Here is a 21632-nt window from a genome sequence, read left to right on the forward strand (position 1 = left end):
CCCTGTGAATATGTTCACAAATGCCTTACAAATCCCCCAAAGTTTAAGTTTTCTCTGCTGGTTTTCAGTGGGAGTGTAGAGTAGGACAGTTTCTACAAGTGTTATCACAGCTTTTCTCCCTAAAATAACTAATGTACAGATACAGTTTCAAAGTTAAATAAACATAAACTGGATGTTAAAAGTGAGCAGCAAGAGGGAGGATGGAAAAGTTAAAAAAGGTCTCAGTAATCTTCTCAGACTAATTAAACATGACAACGACATGAAGCTGCTGTAAAACCTAAACGGATTCTTTGCTCCGTTATAAGACAGTAAATAAAAACACTGGGTGACATGAGGAAACTGCTGGAGTCATGTGACTGGTTGTTTTCACCTGAAGGATTTCGGGAATAAAGCAACACCTAAGCGAGAGGGATGGGTCAGGGTGAGGGAGGGTACGGAGTGAGTGCGTGTGAGCGCGCTCGTGAGAGATATGAGGTGTGTCAGTTCTAGTTGTGGATGCAGAGGACCAACATGGCTGCTCACTGCCGCAACACGACCTTCAGCTGGGGGACCGGACTCTTCAGGAGCCTTCTGATTCGCTGCAAGTCCCGAAGGCCCACTCAAGCCAGAACCGGACCGGGACAACACAGGTGGCTGTCCTCCGGGTCTCCGCCACAGCCAGGCACATGGAGCTCGGAGCTGGCCCGCCTGGCACCGCGGGATCTCTACCGGCTCTCGGTGACAGATCCGGACCAGTTCTGGGGATCCGCCGCCGTGGACAGACTCCACTGGGTGAAACCCTTCCACCGGGTCCGGGACTGCGAGCTCGGCAGCGGGAGGATCAGCTGGTTCCCGGGAGGGAAGCTTAATGTGTCGGGTGAGTTTTATCCGATAAACTCAGTTCTGGAGGCCTCAGCTGGATCCGCGTTTGGATCCAGGTCCTCCGTTTCTAAGTTTGTCTGAACTTTTCCTGCTTGGTTTTGTCTTTTTAACGGTGACATGTTTCCTGTCAACTTCCTGTTCTAATGCTGGTAAACGAAGACGCGAACAAAGTAAAGAAAAGTGGAAACGGCAGATAAGCTGCAAGAGCGAAGAAGCTTGTGAAACAGTTTGTGTTTTACTTTAAAGTGAGTTCACCAATGTCGTTTGAGCAGAGACATGTGATAAAGAAATAGAGGAGCTGTGGCTCAGAGCAGCACCAAACATCTAACAGTGGTCATTTAGGAAAATGTCACTAGGAAAGCAAACAGATGTGACGTGTCCAAAAGTTCGGACACGGTTCTTAGTGACGCCCCCACTTTGCCAGTTGTACAGTCTGTCACGGGAAACGCTGCACATATCAGCAAATATTATGGGTCAGGAAGGAAAGTGAAAGTGGAGGGTCAGGTTTCTGCAGAAGAACCGTGATCCAAAGCAGATGGTAAAACTTTCCATGAAATAGTCAATGAAATACAAGCTAGAGGCTGTGGAAGGGCCCCCAGATTCCTCCAAGGGTTAGTTGTGAGTTCATATCAGTGTTATTGAGCCAAGTGTGGAAGAGCTGGCATTTGCTGCTTTGATACAACACACAAGAAGGAAACCAGAGCAGTTTAACAAAGTACAGACTCCTGTAGTTTTTCTGATTTCATGGTGGATAATCACAAGGACAATGGAGACAAATATGGAAGAGCTGAAGTGACGTGTGCAGCCAATAAATAAGGGACAGTGAGGGGTCAAAGTGCTGCACAACGTAAAGATGAGGAAATGTATGAAGGTAATAACTGAATGAGGGATGTGCAGCAGATAAGGAGGTGAGGGTGGAGATGAGCTTGGCTGCAGGCTGCTTGTCCTGGGGGCAGTGCAGCTGATCACTGAGTGGGGAGTTCACAGCTCAGGATCTTATCAGCTGAGCAGATACAGAAAGCTGCTGTTGTCACTCTGAGTTTACGCTTCCTCACGTCAGCTCCCCCTCTCACCACGTTTGTCAGTTCACACTGAAACATTCAACATTTAGTTTATTGTCCCCAAAGGGCAGTTATGTGTTAAGCAGTAGAGTAACAATTCAATTCAATCAAATCTATTTAGACAGTGCTAATTCACAGCATTGTCGTCTCAAGGCACTTGACATAATAAAGTCAAGACTATAAAGATATGTAGAGGAAGAAAAGAAAACACAACCTCTTACATAGTGAAAAATAAACTGTTACAGCTTCTCAAAAGGGGCACAAAGTGACTACAAATGAGGCTGTTGCACTGTTTTTGCTTATTCTGTGGACATTTTATCTCTTTAGAATTTTTTTGGATCTCTTTAAGTTGGCAACAGCTGTGGTCAGAGACATTATGTTTTCAGGTTGTTCTGCCCGTCCATTCTATCCTCATATCATACTACAGTAGCACCATGAGGGAATTCTCCAACTTGTCCTACAGGACCTGAGAATGAACTGATTAGACTTTGGCAGTTCAAGATGACCTCACATCCACCCCATTCTTGTCAACACTACGTCTCAGGAGCATCTGGAGTGAATTTCATTAAATCTGGCATAAACATCCACTTAGACTCACGGATGAACTGATTAGAATATGAGTTTGGACAGACGTGGAATCTGCAGCTTGAACGGTTGGTTCAGACATAACTCTAGTTAGTCTCTCGGTGCTTATTTTGTGACTCTTTGCCCGTTCAGCAGTTTGTCCATGCTGATCATGTGTACAGTACGATATGACACAGCATTAGTCCAGACTCTGAGGGCTGTATTTGGTTTCTGCTCTGACAGACTCAGCTGACACTGATGGACGAATGAACACATAAGCGTCTTATGGACCCTAAGTGTCCATAAGCTGTGAAAAAACATTTTAAATCTTTATTTTAAATGCTGTTTGTTATCTTATCTTTTGCCCCCTAAACCATACGATTTACAATCTTATCACATCACCTTCAGTGATTCCAGTCAGTAACCCAAATCTCCTTCAGCCCAGAGAGAAGCAAACATTGTATATAAGTCTGACTTGACTCTGTTCTGAACAGAACCTAACCAGCCCTGACCCCTTGATCCCCTTCACCTACCCCTGAGGGAGAATTACAGAGTCTAGTTTTCTAGCAAATGTCCTACAATGTCACAATTTTGCTCCAGTTTGATGCAATTTTACATGGGTAGGAGATCTCCTCAGCTCTCAGATGGTTGGACCCTGCTGTTTGAAGCACAAATTTGATTGTAAATTTCCCTTAATATCCTAAGCTTATCTGCATCTTACTTTATGCAAATTGACCTCCTTTAACATCCCGTAAATAAAGGAATAGGTTTTACAGAAACAAGTTAAAATTATCACTTTCTCTGCAGTGACTTGATCGTGTCTTTATCCTCTGTTGTTTTTCTGTCTTTGATATAATCCAATAATATTTCAATAATCACAGATGGATGATTTGTATCAGTGCTGATTCTTTTCCTCTTTGTTACATAAATTATTCTGTAAGCCTACTGTGTGGCACACAAACAGGATCTTCAGTCTTAAACCCATTTCAGAATTAATCTTCAATCACAGAATGAATGATGAAGACAGCACCGCAGAGACAGTGATGTGTGTCCCACAGAAGGCTCACAAAATAATTTATAGGATCTATAGGATTATTAAGGCTCAGTAACATTTTATTCTTATGTGCTTCACAGACCACATAATTTTCTAATGTTGTTGTTATCAGAGGGACATTTCACACCTGGTCATTTCATTTTCACCTCATAAATGTCAGTTTGGGAGAATTTTAGCATCTCTACTATTGATGCACTAACAAGTACTTCCTAGACTGCACAAACAGAAATTACAGTTTTACCTTGTAACTAAACCAAAGAAAATGCCTGACCAGTCTGTCAGAGAAGATGAGTAGGTCTGAAATGTGTTAATAGGTTGAAACTGTTGAAACCTGAAATCTATGCAGTGAAACTGGTTTATCTCTCACATCTAAGAAGTACCCATACTACTAAGACTACAACATAATTGTTGTTGGAAATACGAACAGATGCAAAACGATCAAAACTGAGACACAAAATAAAGTAAAACGTCTGTAAATGCACCACTCCATGTCTCGCTCACCTCCTGCTCTGTTTTCTGTCCTTAAGTAAACTGTCTGGATGTCCATGTGGAAAAATATCCTGACCGAGTGGCTCTGATCTGGGAACGAGATGAACCTGGAACAGAGTTGAAGGTCACCTATAGGTACGAACACCTGCATACATCTCATCTGGCCCAGAGACACAAACCTGCTCACTGATAATTTGAGGGTGTTCTCCCTCTATGCAGATGATACAGAGTTTTATCTTATCATCTTGGTGCTCTTCTAAAGTTATCTCTGTCATTGTCTTTATAGCACTATAAATGTACAGAAAATACTATGGTTTAGAAATATATATGAGACACATTCAGTTGATTAATGTCCTAATCAGGTCCAAGTCTTTTTATTCAGGAGAAATCTACTTGGGGGAAATTAATATTTCCTAATCCTGAATACAGAATCCTGGTTTCTTGTTTACATTACTGTTAAGAAATCAGCTTTTCCCATGGTGATAGATGTGTGACCATGGGCAGAACTGATATTACTGGTATTCTGAGATTTTTACTTTTTGAACATGTGCACATAAAGTAACAATTCAAGTTTGGTGACATACAGTCATAAACTAGTGGTCTCCTTCCTCTCATCTCCTCTGTGCATTTGGAGCAACTGAGCTCCTACATAGCTCACAGAGAGCAGGCAGAGAGAAGAGACTGCAGCATGAAGACCACCGCTACATTTCAGCTCTAATATCACTCACTACTCAATTCAAGTGCCAATAAAATGTATCTGAGTCATTGACACTGATCCGCTTTTTTTTTTTTTTTTTTTTTTTCACATTTGTGCAAAAGTATTCAGTCTAATTTTCTGAGGCATATGGAGTAGAGAAAAAAGTGTAGAATGCATATGTGTCATACTTTTGTTAATCAGCCAGTGTGAGTGCACTTATCAGCCGATGATGATTAATTATAATCTCCAAAATAATTGACAGACCACTAATCTAAAGTCTTTTACTTCATTCCAATAAAAGCATATTAACTTACAGCTCCAAAAGAAAGTGTATCTCGGCTGCTTATGAAGAATGACTAATGCTTAAGAAATTAAAGCTGAATTTGTGGTTAGTGTTAATGTGAATTTTTCTTTCAAGGACAATAAAAACATAATCCTTGTGCTGTTTTTCCCACAGGGAGCTGCTGGAGATGACCTGCCGCCTTGCCAACACTCTGAAGAGCCATGGGATACAGAAGGGGGACAGGGTGGCCATATACATGCCAGTGTCACCGCTGGCGGTAGCGGCCATGTTGGCATGCGCTCGTATCGGTGCAGTGCACACTGTGGTGTTTGCTGGCTTCAGCTCAGAGGCTCTGGCAGGAAGGATCCAGGATGGTGAGACAAGCTGAGCTCAGTCGTAACTTTTTTTATCTTCAGTTTGTCCGTTTAAATTTCCTCCATTACTACTACTTCTTCTTCTTCTTCTACTTCTCCTAGTATGTAAAAGGGGGGGCAGTGGCTTAGTTGGTAGCATGGCCGCCTACTGACCATAGGATCAGAGGTTTGTGTCCCACTCTTCCTGACCACATGTGGAGGTGTCTCTGGGCAACACACTGAAACCCCAACAGCCTATCCTAATCCCCAGCTGTGCAGTGCTGGTCCCAAGCTCGGTAGAAATTGGGGAGGTTTGGAAAATAGTGCAGAGAAATGATCCGCTGTGGCAACCCTGAAGTTGCAGGATAACCCAAAAGGACAAAAAATTTAAATAAATTCATAAATAAATGAATTCTTAAACCAGGACAATGAGGATAATTTATTAGCAGTTGGACTGTCAGCACACGTGTTTTTTTTCTGTGATGTATGAAAGTGACTTGTTTAGAGACTTGACACTCAGACGAAGTTCACATGAAACTAGCTTGAGTCAGACTGCTGAAGGCTGCAGCAGAAATCTGCTGTTTCCCTTCACCTGTGCAGTGAGGAGCTGTTTGCTTCATTCAGAGATACTGATGCTTGAAAATCTTGAACCACTAAACTCGTGAGGGAACAGGGTTCTAACATGTGTCAACAGTAGACAGACAAACGGTCTATATAGGACTTTCACACCAACAGTGTCCTTTCTGGAATATTCAGTATTTATTTATTTTTTTGTTTCTTGTCAGGTTTGTTTGGAATTATTCCTTTTTTTCAGAGGTTTGTGTCTTATTGGCTTCTTTTGTGTTTCTCATTTGTGTCTGTGGGATTTTGTTGCTTTCTGTGTTTTGTTTTTTTTTTTAATTCTTTGTCTCTCTTTATTTTCTGTCTCATTTAGGCCAATTTGTGTCTTTTTGGGTTATTTGCATCTTCATTTGTTGGTCATTTTTTTGTCTTGTAACTTTAAGGCAAGTAATAATAGTCACCCATTTGGTCTGTTTAGTAACACAAACCGTGCACTGTTGGGATTTGGACATTTACTGCAGAGTTACAGAGTTCCTTAAGACGACCACAAACAGTTAACATGAGAAGGCAGAGATACGTCTTTGTTAAAGTCAGTTTGATTATCTGACAGAGCAGCTGTCTGGTTTCATGTCAGCTGGTAGACAAACAGTCACCTCTTAACAAAGAGTCTGAACTTAGAGCAAACTGCAGAGAAGCAGCAGAAACATTAGTACTCAGTATGTTTAACTTCAGTGACCAGTAGAGCTCATTTTATCTGTTTCTTAGTCAACAGACGTTCTGATAATATGTTGGGTCAAAGTGCCTGTGAAGGACAAACTTAGACTGTGATGGTAATGAATCAGTTGTGTGCTGTGTTGCAGCTCAATGTAAAGCCGTGCTCACCTGTAATCAAGGTGTGAGAGGAGGACGACTCATTGACCTCAAATCCACAGTGGATGATGCTGTGAAGAGCTGTCCAACTGTCCAACATGTCTTTGTCTCTCAGAGGACAGAGAAACCTGCAGTAATGGGACAGCTGGATGTCCCCCTGGAGGAGGTGAGGGACGCACTGATCAATATGAGAGGACATGATAAGTTATTGGGATTATTGATTAAATTCTGGATGAGCTGAGACATGTCTCACTCCACTGTTAAAACAAAATATGCACATGACTGTCACAGTGGTGGTACTATTAGTACAGTAACATGTAGTATTTTGCAGGTGATGTCCTCTCAGTCTTCAGTTTGTCCTCCGGAGCCTCTGGACAGTGAGGACCTCCTGTTTCTTCTCTACACATCAGGGAGTACAGGGAAACCCAAAGGCATCGTCCACACACAGGCTGGATACCTGCTGTACACATCTCTCACACACCAGGTAATGTCCTCACAGAAATGTCACATGTACTGTCAATAGTAGCAGTAATATCAGTAATAGAAAAGCAGCAGTAGTACAAATTGTACAGTAACATCTATTTTGCATTTGATGTTAGTTGGACCATCTGCAGTGTTCTGCAAGAGGAGTAGAATCAATAGTATCAGCCTCAGTAGTACAGAGGTTGTGTAGTAATAGCAATTTCAGATTTTGAGCAGTTTTTACATAATGAAGAATTCAGAGACACAAAAAAACCTGCATATGAAACCTCGGGTTTTCTCCTGTTACTCAATAAAATGACTCAGTGTCTTTCACAGACTCATTGACCAACTGGGAAATTCCACTCTATCAGACACGTGTCCTGACAGGGAACATGACGCAGAACTCACCCTCCTCTTCCTGTGTCCTTTCTCTCTCTCCCTACTACAGACATGTAATTCTGCTACTTTCCTACATGTTCCAGCTCTATGTGCAAACCTTTGAGGGTGAGACACAGGCTGAGAGGACAGAGCTGTTTGTCCTGTAAAGCTGTAAATTAGCAGTTTTTCTGATTAACACCACAAACATCTGTTTGGATCTATGTCGGATCGACAGAAGCCACATGACGACGATGATGATAATGATGATAATTGAATAAAAACATGAACCAGAATAACTCTGTCTCTGCCAGATATTCATCAGTGTTAATTTGTAAAGCAGCTTAGTGGCTTTGGCTCGATGCTTGTTTGGATAAAACAAATGAACAAAAGCTGCTTTATCTGAAAACAACAAGGACAGCTGGGTCCATGCCGACGTGAGACAGAGAGAGCCTGTGTTGTTAGGAGCCTCACATCGGCTCTGTTTCTGATGAAAATGTTTCCCTGCAGATGCCTCACGCTCAGGCGATGACTTCATTTATTCAGGTGGTCTGTTTTAGTGACAAACACTGATCATCACTCAGAGCATTTGGCCATAGTGTGATGGACTTTGGACTGTGGAAATGTGAGTGTTTGGCTGCTTGGAGCTTATAAATTCATCTGCAGAAGTTTTTTAAAGTTGAGAGACACTTACAGAGATTTGTCACACCCCCCTCCTCTGGTCTCAAAAAATTTCAGCGTCTCCTCCTCAAAACTTGGGTTGGAAGGACTAAAACACAGGAATGATTTAGGGAGACAGGGCCCCTCAGGGATCTGCACTAGACTTCCCCTAATGTCTGTGAGTGTATGCAGCCCAGTGGAGCTGTGACCACAACAATGAGGGATCAGAAAGACCTGGTTTCCCCAGGCAGATTTCAGTGTACTTGGGATGGAGTATTTCACACTGTTGTACTGCGTTCACATGTAAAAATTCTTCACCAGAGCTGCTCTGATCTTTGTCTGATGTTGTGTTTTAGTACGTGTTTGATCACCGGGATGGGGATGTGTTCGGCTGCGTGGCAGATGTTGGCTGGATAACCGGACATAGTTATGTGGTGTACGGCCCTCTGTGTAACGGAGCCACCACCGTCCTGTTTGAGAGCACACCGGTCTACCCAAACCCAGGTAAACCCACAACTGGACACCTGAGCTCTCATTTCACACACGCTGAGAACTGGTCCATTTAACTTTTTAATAAAAATGTGTTGGTGGTGGTGCAGCTGATCCAGTGTCCCATTTTCCAATTCCAGTCAGGAGAGTCTGCTGTAGTAAATAAGTCTTGCTTTTTTGAATGATAACCAACATTCCTGAGCTGACAGAACAGATCTTCCAGGAGCAGGATCATTGTTCCATCAGCTGGTTAATCTGGACAAAATAACTTCATAATAATGTAGAGCTGCTGTCCTTAGGGTGGGACTTAAAAACAGAGTTTTAAAAACACTTACTCAAAGCTCTTTAAGTTCTCCTCTACCGCACTAATGTCTAACCCTGTCTGACCTTTGTCCTCTGACAAAGAGACATCACTAAACTGGGTGACTGTGGCACATGTAAAGCAGTTGTCTACCATTCTCCAGTTGTTGACATGACTCCGATTAGTGCCGCCTAACGTGGTCACATTTTCTGGATTTAGTTCCAGTGCACTAGCTGCAGCATACGGAATCATTTGAAGACTTCTGATTCCAGCTCATGGCTCAACATTACACTGATCCAGTCTGGTCTATTCTGCTCTTGAAGGTGACCAGTGAATAGTTGCTTTATTACCTGTGCAGGAGTCACATCTGCACTGTTTCATCGACACAGTTCCTCTGAGGTCTGATTGGCTGTCGGGTGTTGACTCAGCCAGATTTTCTTATTATGACCTTTGACCTGATTGTAGATCTCTGTGGCCAAAATAAACACAGGAAGTGTGTCTGTTTATGTTGTGTGTGTGTGTGTGTGTCAGAGGAAGAAGCAGTGAAAGTCATTCACAGGAGTCTGTAAGCAAAGAGTGAACACTGGTGCACAGTTTACCTACTTGATGGCATGAACCCAGTACACGTGCAAACATATCATGCTGTAAATGTGTGTGTATGTTGTTCAGGCAGGTACTGGGAGATGGTCCAGCGCCTGGGGATCACTCAGTTTTACGGAGCTCCGACAGCTCTGCGCCTGCTGTTGAAGTATGAGGAGAGCTGGGTGAAGAAGTACGACCGCTCATCTCTACGAACACTGGGATCAGGTCAGACACACACACAGATTATATAAAGGTGATGATATTAAAACGGAGAAAAAGTGCTTGTTTCTACATAAAACTGGTCATTAGACCTGTCTCAGTCATAAATTTGTAAATGTCCAGATTTATAAAATTTTGTGGATTTCACTACAAACAACCACAGACAAAATACGACCAGAGATGTAAAAGTTTCACTAACTATAATTTCCAGGCCAAACTTTTGATTCATTGTCTTTTAAACATCATGTTCTTACCTCTTCTGAAATCTTTATATTTTAATGATGGCCAACACAGTCAGTAAAGGAGAAGTTCTGGATCACAGCCACAGACACACAAGCTTTTATCAATCACAGAAACAATCATCTGGGCTTCATTAAAACCTGATATCGATAATTGATTATTAGTGAGTTTAACGTTCAATGTGTTTCTTTAGGAGTCTGAGTGTTAATGACTTGATTCTTCTGTCAGTCATCATGATACTGAGTCAAACTGACTGTTTGTGCGCATGTACAGTGGGAGAGCCCATTAACCACGAGGCCTGGCAGTGGTTCCACTCCGTTGTCGGAGATGGACAGTGTCCTGTGGTGGACACCTGGTGGCAGACAGGTGAGACACCGACACGATGGACAGAAGCTTTCTGTTCAGGCATCATTTACACACACACTTCATCAGCTTCTCAAACACAAACCTGTCACTCAGGAAATAAGTCATTTTAAAAAAAATATATCGTTTTTCTTTTTGTGAAACAAAGCTTTAATGTGTACCTCATCACATGTAAACACTGTTTTAGTAATGTGAAAAATAGTTTGTGATTATGTGAAAGGATCTTACAGAAAGGTGAAAAGCTTCTTGTTGTAATGAGAGAAACAACATGTTGCTGTAACTACACCATACGTATATACTTTGCAGTGCAGTACTGGAGTAAATGTACTTAGTTTCAGATGTGGTTTTCTGCTCTCTCTGGTCTCTTGGTCCATCTGAGTCTCTGAAACATTAGGACTAATTTGAACGATTAGCAGCAGAACATCTGCAGCTCTGCAGAAAATGAGTCAAGATGAAATCCCCCCCCCAGATAAGACAGCATGGGATGGTGAGGTGTGTGTGTGACCTAATTCCTCAACAGTGTGTGTGTGTGTGGCTTTTAAATCAGAGTTAAACTCTCTGCCAGCTGCTTCTTTCTCCTAAAAGGAGAAAAATCCCCAATAAATTAAGAAATTACAGAACAATAAAGCTGCACTTAAAGGCAACACGAGGCCCTCAGCTGGCAGAGAGAGGGAACAACAACATCTGTACATAAATCTGTACAACACAGAGACTCACAGTTTCTGATTAAATCTACAGTCTATTGAGACTTTATACTCTGTAGCTTCTTTGTTGTGTACTTTGTATCTGCTCTGTTTCATTTGGGTGATTAGTTAATTGTTTTACTTGTCTTTTGGATTTGTTTGTGTCTGCTCCAAGTAATTTTTGGTCTTTAACTCACTTTGTGACCTCATACAGAGGCTCTGAGGCAGAGGATGTCTTGACCTAAAACGGGGCCAACTGTGGTTATGCATGCATGTGCACAGTTCATCCCTAATAATCACCCAGTTCACTTTCTGACAGTTTAGGGACTTTCTGTTGATTTCCTTTCCCCTGCTTTGTAGTGAATATATCTGGAGAAGATGGTGCTGGTTTTTTGATAATTATCTGCAGAATGAAAAAGAGCTGACTGAGCTCAGGTGAAGCTGTAAATGTTGAGAGCAGCTGTTATTTATTAACCCTGTACTGCTGCTGTTTGCATTACTCAGGTCTGTTTCTCCTTTAGTCATGACATACACATCACATTCAGACGTGGGACATCACACAAAAACGGTTTCCCACTTTATTCTGAGAATAACCTCGTTTGATTCTGAACAAATTACAAATGATCATGAACCTTGATTTGTCAGATGATGTCACCATCAGGACAAACTTTACCTGTTTAAGATGAATGCTGACATTTTAGTTTCCACAAGGTCAGTAAACACATCCCTGCATGTGTGTTAATGCCTAAGTAAATATTAATCATATTTAACAAATGTGTCTAAAGCAGGGACAAATACCGGGCACTTTTCTTTTCCTGTCCTCATCTAAGCTCATTCTTCTATGGCTCCTCTCTCTGCAGAGACCGGTGGAATCTGTATTGCCCCCCATCCTGCAGAAAAAGGAGACCAGATCCTTCCGGCAATGGCCATGAGACCATTCTTTGGCATCCAGCCTGTTCTCGTGGGGGAAAAGGTGAGCTGACAAACACTGAATAAGACAGGTAGTTCAATCTGTGACCCAAAGCTTCCTGAAAACCACCTCTGAGGTTTTTTTTTTATTATTTAAAATGGAAAATTTCAAAGAACCTAGACATGTTGGAAGCAAAGTTATTTTCTCATTCTTAGTTGGAAATGGTCCAACAAAAAACTGGTCCAACACTTCTGTTTTTGTACAGATAAAACAAATGATGCTAATGTGAATCAGCCTTAGATGTTCTGGTGGATGTGACATAAGTGGACGGCGCCACACTAAATTGTTTCTGAGCTGTATTTTGTCTTATTCTAGTGGTTCTGTGTCTTTGTGTATAATCTTGGTGTCTCTGCCTAGATCTCTCTCGAGTTCCTTGGATAAAAAATGTGTTTCCAAGCTGAAATCCTTCGGATCTTTTGAGGATCTGTCTCCTCCAATCAGCATCATTCTCTGGGTCTCGTTTAGAGGTTAAACAAGCCTTCGAAGGACACCCCTGTTTCTCTGTCTCACTTTAATCTTTCCATTAAAACGGGACCAGCAGCAGATGTTTGCTTTGATTAACAGACTTTCAAACCCTGTTGGGATGATCATCATTCCTCCAAATTAATTATCCACTAGTTTCCCAATTTCCCTGCTTCATCTACAGAGCTGTAATCTGCAGCCGTTCGAGGGTTTCTCATCATCACTGGTTACAGTCCAGATTAAATTAGATTAGGCCTCCTCCAGTTTCACATGCCATCCTCAGAGGATGCTGAAATCCTCTGAGTCAACAAGTGCACGCCTGTCTATACACTAACACTGAGTTAGTTTTTGAGGAGACTTGATACGGTCCATTAGAGGCACGATGTGTCCTGTTCTGATCTCACCCGCAGTCTGAAAGAAGACATAAGTGAAGCTGAATCAGACTCTGTTTACATTGCATATCAATGTATTGTGTATAAATGATTCAGTTATGTTTCTTCTTCTTCTTTTCCTTTCGGCTGTTCCCTTTCAGGAGTCGCCACAGCAAATCATGTACCTCCATATAACCCTGTCCTCTGCATCCTCTTCTCTCACACCAACTAACTTCATGTCCTCTCTCACTACATCCAGAAATCTCCGCTTTGGTCTTCCTCTAGACCTCCTGCCTGGCAGCTCCAACCTCAGAGTCTTTCTACCAATATATTCACAGTCTCTCCTCTGAACATGTCCAAACCACCTCAATCGGGCCTCTCTGACTTTATCTCCAACACATCTAACATGAGCTGTCCCTCTGATGTACTTGTTCCTGATCCTATCTGTCCTCATTACTCCCAAAGTGAACCTCAACATCTTAACTTCTGCTACCTCCAGATCTGCCTCCTGTCTTTTCTTCAATGCCACTGTCTCTAAGTCATACGATTCCGTTATCTGTGTACAGTTCTGTAAATGTTTGCATCGTCTGTAAAACATAGTATCAGCTGCCTGTAAGGTTTTTTAATCTTCTTCTGTGACTTTGTGTGATAATCAGGGTGAAGTTCTGTGTGGTAACTCAGTGAGTGGAGCTCTGTGTATCAGCCAGCCGTGGCCTGGAATGGCTCGGAGTATTTATGGAGACCATCAGAGATTCATTGAAGCGTATTTCAAACCGTATCCTGGTCAGTTAAAATAAACCAAAGTGCACTCACTCACGCTTCCCAGTGTGTGACATTATGTTTTTGTGTCAGGTTATTATTTCACCGGTGATGGAGCATTCCGGTCAGAGGAGGGTTACTACCAGATAACTGGTCGAATGGACGATGTCATCAACGTCAGCGGTCATCGTCTTGGCACAGCTGAGATAGAGGACGCTCTGGTAAGAGACGCTTAGATCATTTCACACTGAACAGGATGTGAACGAAAGGCTTAGAAAGTCAGATTTCATGTAGAGTCGTACGTCTTTTTTTTAAATTTGTAGTCTGTAATGTTTCTGCTGAAAACTGAACTTTTACTGATTTTTTTTTTTTTTTTTTTTTTTTTTTTTTTTTTTTGCAGGATGAACATCCAGCTGTTCCAGAAACGGCTGTTGTTGGAATCCCACATGATATAAAGGGAGAAGGTGAGATTTTAAACACAAGTAACATCACACCACAGTCTCTAAGCCAAATTTTACAAAGATGTAAATGTGGTTTAGATACAAACTCACTTCCCCCATTCACATTTCATGAGACACAGACGCAGGATAAGACAGATACTGTAGGAACCAGAGTTCTGATGAAGAGTTCTGTCTTCATCAGTTTTTGAATATTGGCAGTGAGGCTGCTAAGTATGCAGAGTTTGGTAGCTTGTTCCACCATCTTGGGACTACTTTTGTTTGGGATCTTTAACTGTGTGCTGATGGAACCAGCAGGACCTCAGTGGGAGAGAGAACTGTAGACCTGGATGAGGCACTTCAGGTAGGAAGGAGCTGTTGAGTCGACCACTCTGTAGGTGAGAGTCAGAGATCTGAACATTGGTGGGACATAAGTCCCTTCTTGCTGATCAGAAATCAGATCAGAGATGTGCTTCTGCATTTTGATCATCTGGAAGGTTTGATTGTGCTGCTAGTAGCTGTCAGGAGGAATGAGAAGGGATGTGAAGGGTTAGGTTTCACGTTCAGAAAGGTAGACCCTAATCTTTCTGATGGTGTACAGGACAAAATGTTTGAGAAATGCTTGTCTCAAAAATTCAGTGGAAAGGAGCTTTGTGTATATTAATACAATTATAACTATACATGAGGATGACCGAAGTCATCCATGATGTCTTTAAGGGTTTTATTTTCTTGCAAGAGAGAAGTACATCAACACAGTTTTAACACAGTTTCGTGTCTCCGTCTAGTGTAGTTCTAAACTTGATATGTCAAACATTAGTTTTATCTCTCTCTCATGCTGGACAGAACACTCTCCAAACTCAGGCTGCTGCTTCCAGCACCTTTTCATGGTAACCTTTTCCCTTTTCATCACTTTGATAAGCACGTGTGAGCATGGAGTGACTCTAATAACTGACCTTGGAGCATTTCTGAAAACACCATTACAACTCGACAAAACGCAAACATTAACACTTAATAATACTTGATTTTCCAACACACAGAGAGAACCCCAATCTAGTCATTTCCTTCTGCACCTCCTTCCAGTGTTCACCGATAATGAGAGACAGGTTTTTATAGTGTCAGACAGCAACAGCACAAACAAGCACAATAATGAACACTTTGATTGTTGAGGATTGCGTGAACCCCCGTGGTCGTTCTCTGTGAGAATGTTCAGGCCCTTATTTTCAGTATGACCTAATCTGGGAAAGATTTATTAAAAGAAAGAAATAAGAAACGGTACCTGGCATGAATGACTCATTATTTGATATGTGGTGCAGTATAAGTGTTTACAAATGAAAGAAAAGCTTTAAAATTACTTTTACTTTTATTAGGGATCAGACTTCATTGCTACATAACAAACGTTTTTTTTCTGACACTCTGCTGTCTCCTGGTGGTCTTTCAGTGAACCTGCAGAAAAACGAATACTTTTCTCTATATTCATGTTCAATCAGATGGCATGTTTTCTTTGGAACTGTAGTTCTACTTCTAGTTTACTTTTTTTTTAATTTGCGTGTTTTATTACTTTTTCATGGGTTTAATGTGTGCTTTTATGTTTGTGTTTGCCCTCAGTACCATTTGCCTTCGTGGTTTTGAAATGGGAGCTAGATGATGACTGTCAAGCCATCCTGCAACAGCTCAGAGGTCTCGTAGCCACCAAGATTGCCAAATATGCCGTCCCGGAGCATTTTCTGGTGAGTACCCAGCTGGGGTTGGGCCATGATGGGATTAATTATGGCTTCATGTTAAATATTAAATTCATCCTGTAGTTTTATTGTTACTCTGGTTGAGGTTGTTTGAGATCAGCATCTCCCGTTTGTAACAGTCGTGTTTGTCTCCCAGGTGGTGAAGCGGTTGCCGAAGACTCGCTCTGGAAAGATCATGAGACGGATCCTGAGGAAGATTGCCATGGAAACAACTGCTGACCTCGGAGACGTATCTACTCTGGATGACCCATCTGTTGTCATGGAGATCATAGAGGCCCACAAGCAGTACAGGATGCAGAGGAAACAGGAAGAGAAGAAGAAGAAGTAGGAGGGAGGGGGTGAACTGAAAACACAGGGAGGGAATAAAACTCTGGGCTTTTGACCGGTCCACAAAACTCATTTGAGGACAAACATACAGAGACATGAACCACAAATGGCTGCACATGGATATGACCATCCTGAACGATGGCTGAGGACAGAGGTGGTGTTTGTTGTACAGATTGTTAATCTTTTTGGGACAAATTTTGAAATTGTGGTATTGAGCTTCATGGTTTTAAGTCTCCACAAACTGTGAATTCAGGACCCTTAAAAAAAGGTCATGAAGTCTTAAATGTCAGTTTCTTTTGTAAATAAGATTTTTGACAGCTAATTAGGTCACATTGTACTTTTTAAACTTTAGAAGACATTTTAAAATAACGAATTATCTTCCATTTATTCAGACAGACAGGGGGCTGCTGCTCCCAACAATCCTATACAATCTGTGACTAACTAGGTCTGGACACTGCATGAACTGTGCTCCATAAGTCAAACAGGTTATGACACAATCAACCTCTTAGCACAGACAAAACGTTTGCCCTCCAGCTCTGTGTGACTTATCACTCTCTCCTTTTTTCCAGTTTTTTTTTTTTTTTAGCTGCTAGCCAACCAATTATTTTGAGCTACCAATCCCTCCTTGTTTGCTACTGCCAACCATTAGGAACTAATTTAGCTTTATCATTTTATCCATTTACTTACACGTCACAGAAACCAAGCAGCTTTTGTTTCTGAGCCATATGATTCAGTGTTTTCCTGATTCTCTGCAGGATCAACAAGAGGGAGGAGAGAAACCACCCTTTGTTTTTAGGGCCAATATCTGAAACACAATGCGGCTTCACTTTATTTGTTTGATTCCACGTTGTCATTAATTTGAATGGCTTTATTATGAAATGATTTCTATTAACAAAAATATATTTATAGATTTGTAGGTAAAGACAAAATTCCCATGCCAACAGTATTTTAATGTTTGAATGGTTCATACAGATTTAAATGTACAGAAATAAACATTTACTAATAATCACTGCTGGTTGTCTGTTTTATTGTTCTATAGGAGAGAATGTAAAGCTTATCAAGGGATTTAACAGTTAAAAATTAAGATCTTTTCATTTTAATTTTTAATTTTTTGATAGAAAGTATTGCACAAAACTAAATATTTTTAATTATTTTGAATTTATTTTTATTCCCAATTTACTTGTTTTGTCTCAGCACCAGCCAGCAGGGGGCGACATGCATTCTTCTCTCCGCTTTCCCTGCCGTAAAACGTGTCGCAAATGGGGCCGTAAATGAAGATCTCGGTAACAACAAAAATCAGGCAGCAAAACTCTCTGAACTTTACTTTCTCTAAAGTGGTTTTTAAGTTTCTGTTAAAAGATGAATAAAATGTCCCTGCAGCAGCTGCTGTTTCCTGTCATGGAGGAGTTTGTTTCGACGGCGGTAACAGAACTCGGCCAGAGACTGAAACCTGAATTAAAATCTGAAACCGAGGTTAACTTTATTTCATTCATCGCTTCTTGCATTTTTCAGTGATTGATTTAGGTATTGTTTACTCATGCGTATTCGACAGTTTTCTTTGGAGTTAGTTAGTTTTTCTTTATTTCGCCTTACTTTACTGAGGTTGGGCGTCAATTTAAACAGTGCGACAATAAAACAGAAAAATAAGACTGTTGAAGAGTGCGAACGTGTGTGTTAACAACGTTGTCTTACCTGAACTGATTTTTATGGAAAATAAATATAGACCCGTACGTTTGTATGTATCATCTGAATCTGTTCAAATGGAAAATAAATAACTTGACAATATATTTCCTGACATCTATAGAAGAAACACCATGGTTTGATCAGCTTTCAGAATATGACTAAAACTTTCATTTCACTTTTGCTTAAGAAAAAATATTTATTGAGAAATTATGTACAAAAATAAGTAGAGATGTTATCTCACCATCTGACTGATATTCAATTGCCTAACTTATCACTGGTTATTCATCTGACAGGCAAAAATTAATAAAGCAAAACTATTGTTCAGTCAGGAAGCTGAAATCGTGTGAATGTGTTGCAGGAGGAGCTGCTGGCTGCGGTGAGGAAAATCTGTCAGGCTCTGCTACAGAAGCTGAGGAGGCTGTTGGACAAACACCAGATGCTAAAGATCAGGACGCTCAAGAACTGCCCCTCTGCAGACAGGTCACTGACTAATCAGCTGGACTTAACAAAAGCAGACTCTCAGGTAGACATGTCCAGTCAATCGGATGCTGCTACAGGGGTGTCTAGCCAACCAGACCTGACTCCTGCAGCTGGTGTTGGACAAAACTTTAGCTGCATTATGTGCAGCAGCAGCTTTTCCAAACGTACTAACTTAACAGCTCACCTGAGGGTCCACAGCAGAGCACGGCCCTTTACCTGTCCCATCTGTGGGAAAGGCTTCTCTGCCCGCGGCAGCGTCACCGTCCACCAGCAGACAGTCCACAGCAAGCAGAGACCACACAGATGTTGTCACTGTGAGAAGGTGTTTGGCACACGCAGCCACCTCAGGGCACACCAAGCAACCAGCAATGTCCCACTAACATGTCCATGCTGTGGAGAGACACTGTCAGCGAGATGCGGCCTGAGACAGCACCAACTGACATGTCCGAGGGCAGACAGGAAGTTCAGGTGTGCACAGTGTGGGAAAGAGTTCTCCAAACACAGTTACCTGTCTGCTCACCAGAAAGTCCACCGGAAGGACAAACCCTTTAATTGTCCAACTTGTGGGAAAGGCTTTACCACTCGCCGCAGTGTTCACATCCACCAGCAGACAGTCCACAGAAGACTAAAGCTGTTTACCTGTGGTATCTGCAGGAAGACTTTCAGCCAGCAGAGTGGCCTAACAGTTCATCTGAAGACGCACACAGGTGAGCGTCCACACACCTGTGAGCAGTGTGGGAACAGTTTCTCCAGCAGGAGCAGCTTGTCTGTCCACCGCCGCGTCCACACCGGAGAGAAAGCTTTCAGCTGTGACACCTGTGGGAAGAGTTTCAGTGTGTCAGCCAACCTGCGCCGTCACCACCTTGTGCACTCGGGCCACCGGCCGTTCAGCTGCGATGTGTGCGGTCGCAGCTTCACACAGGCGACTCACCTGAAGGTGCACAGTGCCATGCACAGCGGAGAATGGACATTTATCTGCAATGCCTGTGGGAAAGGCTTCAAACAGCACAGCAAGCTGGTGCTGCATGAGAGGAGCCACAGCAACATCAAACCGTATGGCTGCAGTGAGTGTGGAAAGAACTTCTCCTCATCCACGTCACTAAAACGCCACCAGATCATGCACAGTGGGCAGAAAACTCACACCTGCCAGAAGTGTGGAAAGAGCTTCACCAGCAACCAGGTCCTGAAAACCCACCTGCAGCTGCACGATGGCAATAAACCCTTCTCCTGCGATGTGTGCGGGCGTGGCTACACCTCGCTAAGCTACCTGAAGACACATCGACGCAGCCACTCAGAGGGGAAACCATTCAGTTGCTCTCAGTGTGAGAAAAGCTTCTCCACACAGACCAGCGCGAAGCTGCACCAGCGCACACACAGTGGAGAGAGGCCGTATGTCTGTGAGGTCTGCGGGAAAAGTTTCAGCGTGTCGCAGAACCTCGTCAGACACAAACGTGTCCACAGTGGAGAGAAACCATTTGAGTGCAGCATTTGCAGAAAGAGATTCAGTCAGAACAACAACTTGAAGACTCACCAGCTGGTTCACACAGGCCAGAAACCCTTCAGCTGCTCTACTTGCAACAGGAGCTTTACTTCCATGAGGAGCCTCAGGGAGCACCGGTGTGTGACAACTGAGTGACTGACAAGGAAGTCCAGACCTGAAACAGGAAAGTCTTCTGGTATCAGGCTGTTTGTGTGCTTAATATTAACAACATTTAGAAATGCTGTTTGGCATTTGTGGAGATGAAACCAGCTCTATCTGTGGCCTCGTATTGCTGTAATCGCTATAACTAAAGAAGTTCTGAGACGGAAGGTTCCCTGAGTTTAATCAGTGGAGTCTGGGAGCAGTTAGATGTTACTTTGAAGAAAGACTGTTCTTCATATAAAATGCTGGTTGGAGCTGGAGAAATTGTCTACTAGCAGAGTTGTGGACAAATTAGGTGAAGGACAAGAGTTTAAAATAGTTTATGTTTGAACACTTGAGTTTAGAAAGAAAAGGATTAAAGTTTGTCTTTGTCCACGATTAAATGTTGTTTTTTATCTCTCAGTCTGTTTATGGACTATATGCAGCAAAGAAGAATGTGAATAAAATTGGAGCAAAAACAGTAAATAAGAAAAGAAAAAGAGAAATATTGGTGCTGAAGAGTCACAGAAACTGAAACTTACAGGGAAAAAAAGATTTTCATTGAAAGCTCTGACCAAGAGAGCAAATCAGTAACTTACTTCAATTATGGGACAGCAATAAGTTTGACATATACAGCACTATAGTCAACAATTCTTCTGGTTAGCACATGTACTGATGGTGGACAGCACCGGGGCAGAGCTGACGTCACTATTTTTGTGTTTTTTCTTGTGCGACGCATGTATTAATCATGTGCTTTATCTTTTATTGGTGTTTTACTTATAGACAGTTGTGGACCTGAGCATGTGACCCCCTCTGAGCTGGAAGAAACCACAGCTCTGCATTTCTCTCTCCCCTTCAGAGCCCTTTTTATTGGTTTTAGGTCACAGTCATGGAACTGATCATGTCAATGATTGTCCTCACAAAGATAGAAGCACTCCTTCCATTAGACAGAGACAGACAGTGAAGAAACCACAACTGTAACTTCACATAACTTAAATGCTTAGAATCAGTTTTCCTACTGTGGCGCTCTGCACAGGTGAGGTAACATATCATTACAGAACCTGAATTAACAGAGTCAAAAATAAAAGTGGCATTAAAAGGAATTTGTGTTAATGTGATAACTAAACCCATCCACTACTTTTCTTTATTAAATTTAAGCTTTACATTTCTCATTTGATATTTTATATTATTTTGTCTTTTGTTTGTGATTAAATGTATTATTAAACATTTTATTTATGGGGTCATTTAACTTTTGTTTTACTTATTTTTACTTTACTTATTTTGACCTATTTTACTTTCTCTTTTTACTGGTATTTTTATTTTATATGTTTTATTTTTAGGAACTTTAAATTGTTTAGTATTACATTTTCTTTTGTAATTTTGCTTTCTGTCTTGAAAAACTTTTACATCAGGGGAAAAAAAAATACTTTTGTTAAAAGGCAACTTTACAGATTTTCAACTCGCTTTCTATGCCTTTAGTTTAGGATGTAAATGTACATGGTGTACACACGTGTTTAAACTTCCTTCTGACTTACCAATATTTAAATACTTATCTACTTCTATGTGAAAAACTCTTCCAGATGACATCACCAGGAGTTTTCATCATTAAGAGTTCA

General features: G+C 41.7%; 2 protein-coding genes across 4 annotated transcripts; both read left to right on the top strand.

Annotated features, from left to right (window-relative positions):
• The first annotated feature begins 336 nt into the window (after positions 1–336).
• acss1 (acyl-CoA synthetase short chain family member 1) lies at positions 337–17241 on the top strand. 2 transcript variants are annotated; one of them, XM_067510886.1, is made up of 14 exons: positions 347–856; positions 4068–4164; positions 5184–5383; positions 6784–6959; positions 7125–7277; positions 8647–8794; positions 9750–9887; positions 10395–10487; positions 12028–12140; positions 13627–13753; positions 13823–13950; positions 14130–14193; positions 15772–15893; positions 16042–17241. In XM_067510886.1, the coding sequence occupies exons 1-14, from the start codon at positions 496–498 to the stop codon at positions 16231–16233; spliced, it is 2112 nt and encodes a 703-aa protein (XP_067366987.1). In that variant the 5' UTR covers positions 347–495; the 3' UTR covers positions 16234–17241. The 2 variants fall into 2 exon arrangements, with proteins under 2 accessions (XP_067366997.1, XP_067366987.1); XM_067510896.1 differs by lacking the exon at positions 10395–10487 and having other exon boundaries at positions 337–856.
• A 141-nt stretch (positions 17242–17382) lies between these two features.
• On the top strand, positions 17383–21274 carry LOC137130571 (zinc finger protein 665-like). Of its 2 annotated transcripts, XM_067510918.1 has the most exons (3): positions 17383–17515; positions 17613–17705; positions 18274–21274. In XM_067510918.1, the coding sequence occupies exons 1-3, from the start codon at positions 17504–17506 to the stop codon at positions 20029–20031; spliced, it is 1863 nt and encodes a 620-aa protein (XP_067367019.1). In that variant the 5' UTR covers positions 17383–17503; the 3' UTR covers positions 20032–21274. The 2 variants fall into 2 exon arrangements, with proteins under 2 accessions (XP_067367019.1, XP_067367010.1); XM_067510909.1 differs by having other exon boundaries at positions 17383–17705.
• The last annotated feature ends 358 nt before the right edge of the window (positions 21275–21632 follow it).

This window comes from Channa argus, chromosome 1, assembly GCF_033026475.1.
Source record: "Channa argus isolate prfri chromosome 1, Channa argus male v1.0, whole genome shotgun sequence".
Lineage (NCBI taxonomy): Eukaryota > Metazoa > Chordata > Actinopteri > Anabantiformes > Channidae > Channa > Channa argus.

Excerpts from the sequence above, each read along its gene's own strand:
- acss1 (XM_067510886.1), top strand. The coding sequence starts at position 496 with ATGCAGAGGACCAACATGGCTGCTCACTGCCGCAACACGACCTTCAGC. Across the intron at positions 857-4,067 it reads AGGGAAGCTTAATGTGTCGG|TAAACTGTCTGGATGTCCAT; the intron begins GTGAGTTTTATC and ends TCTGTCCTTAAG. Across the intron at positions 9,888-10,394 it reads TCTACGAACACTGGGATCAG|TGGGAGAGCCCATTAACCAC; the intron begins GTCAGACACACA and ends GCGCATGTACAG.
- LOC137130571 (XM_067510909.1), top strand. The coding sequence starts at position 17,592 with ATGAATAAAATGTCCCTGCAGCAGCTGCTGTTTCCTGTCATGGAGGAG. Across the intron at positions 17,706-18,273 it reads AATTAAAATCTGAAACCGAG|GAGGAGCTGCTGGCTGCGGT; the intron begins GTTAACTTTATT and ends AATGTGTTGCAG.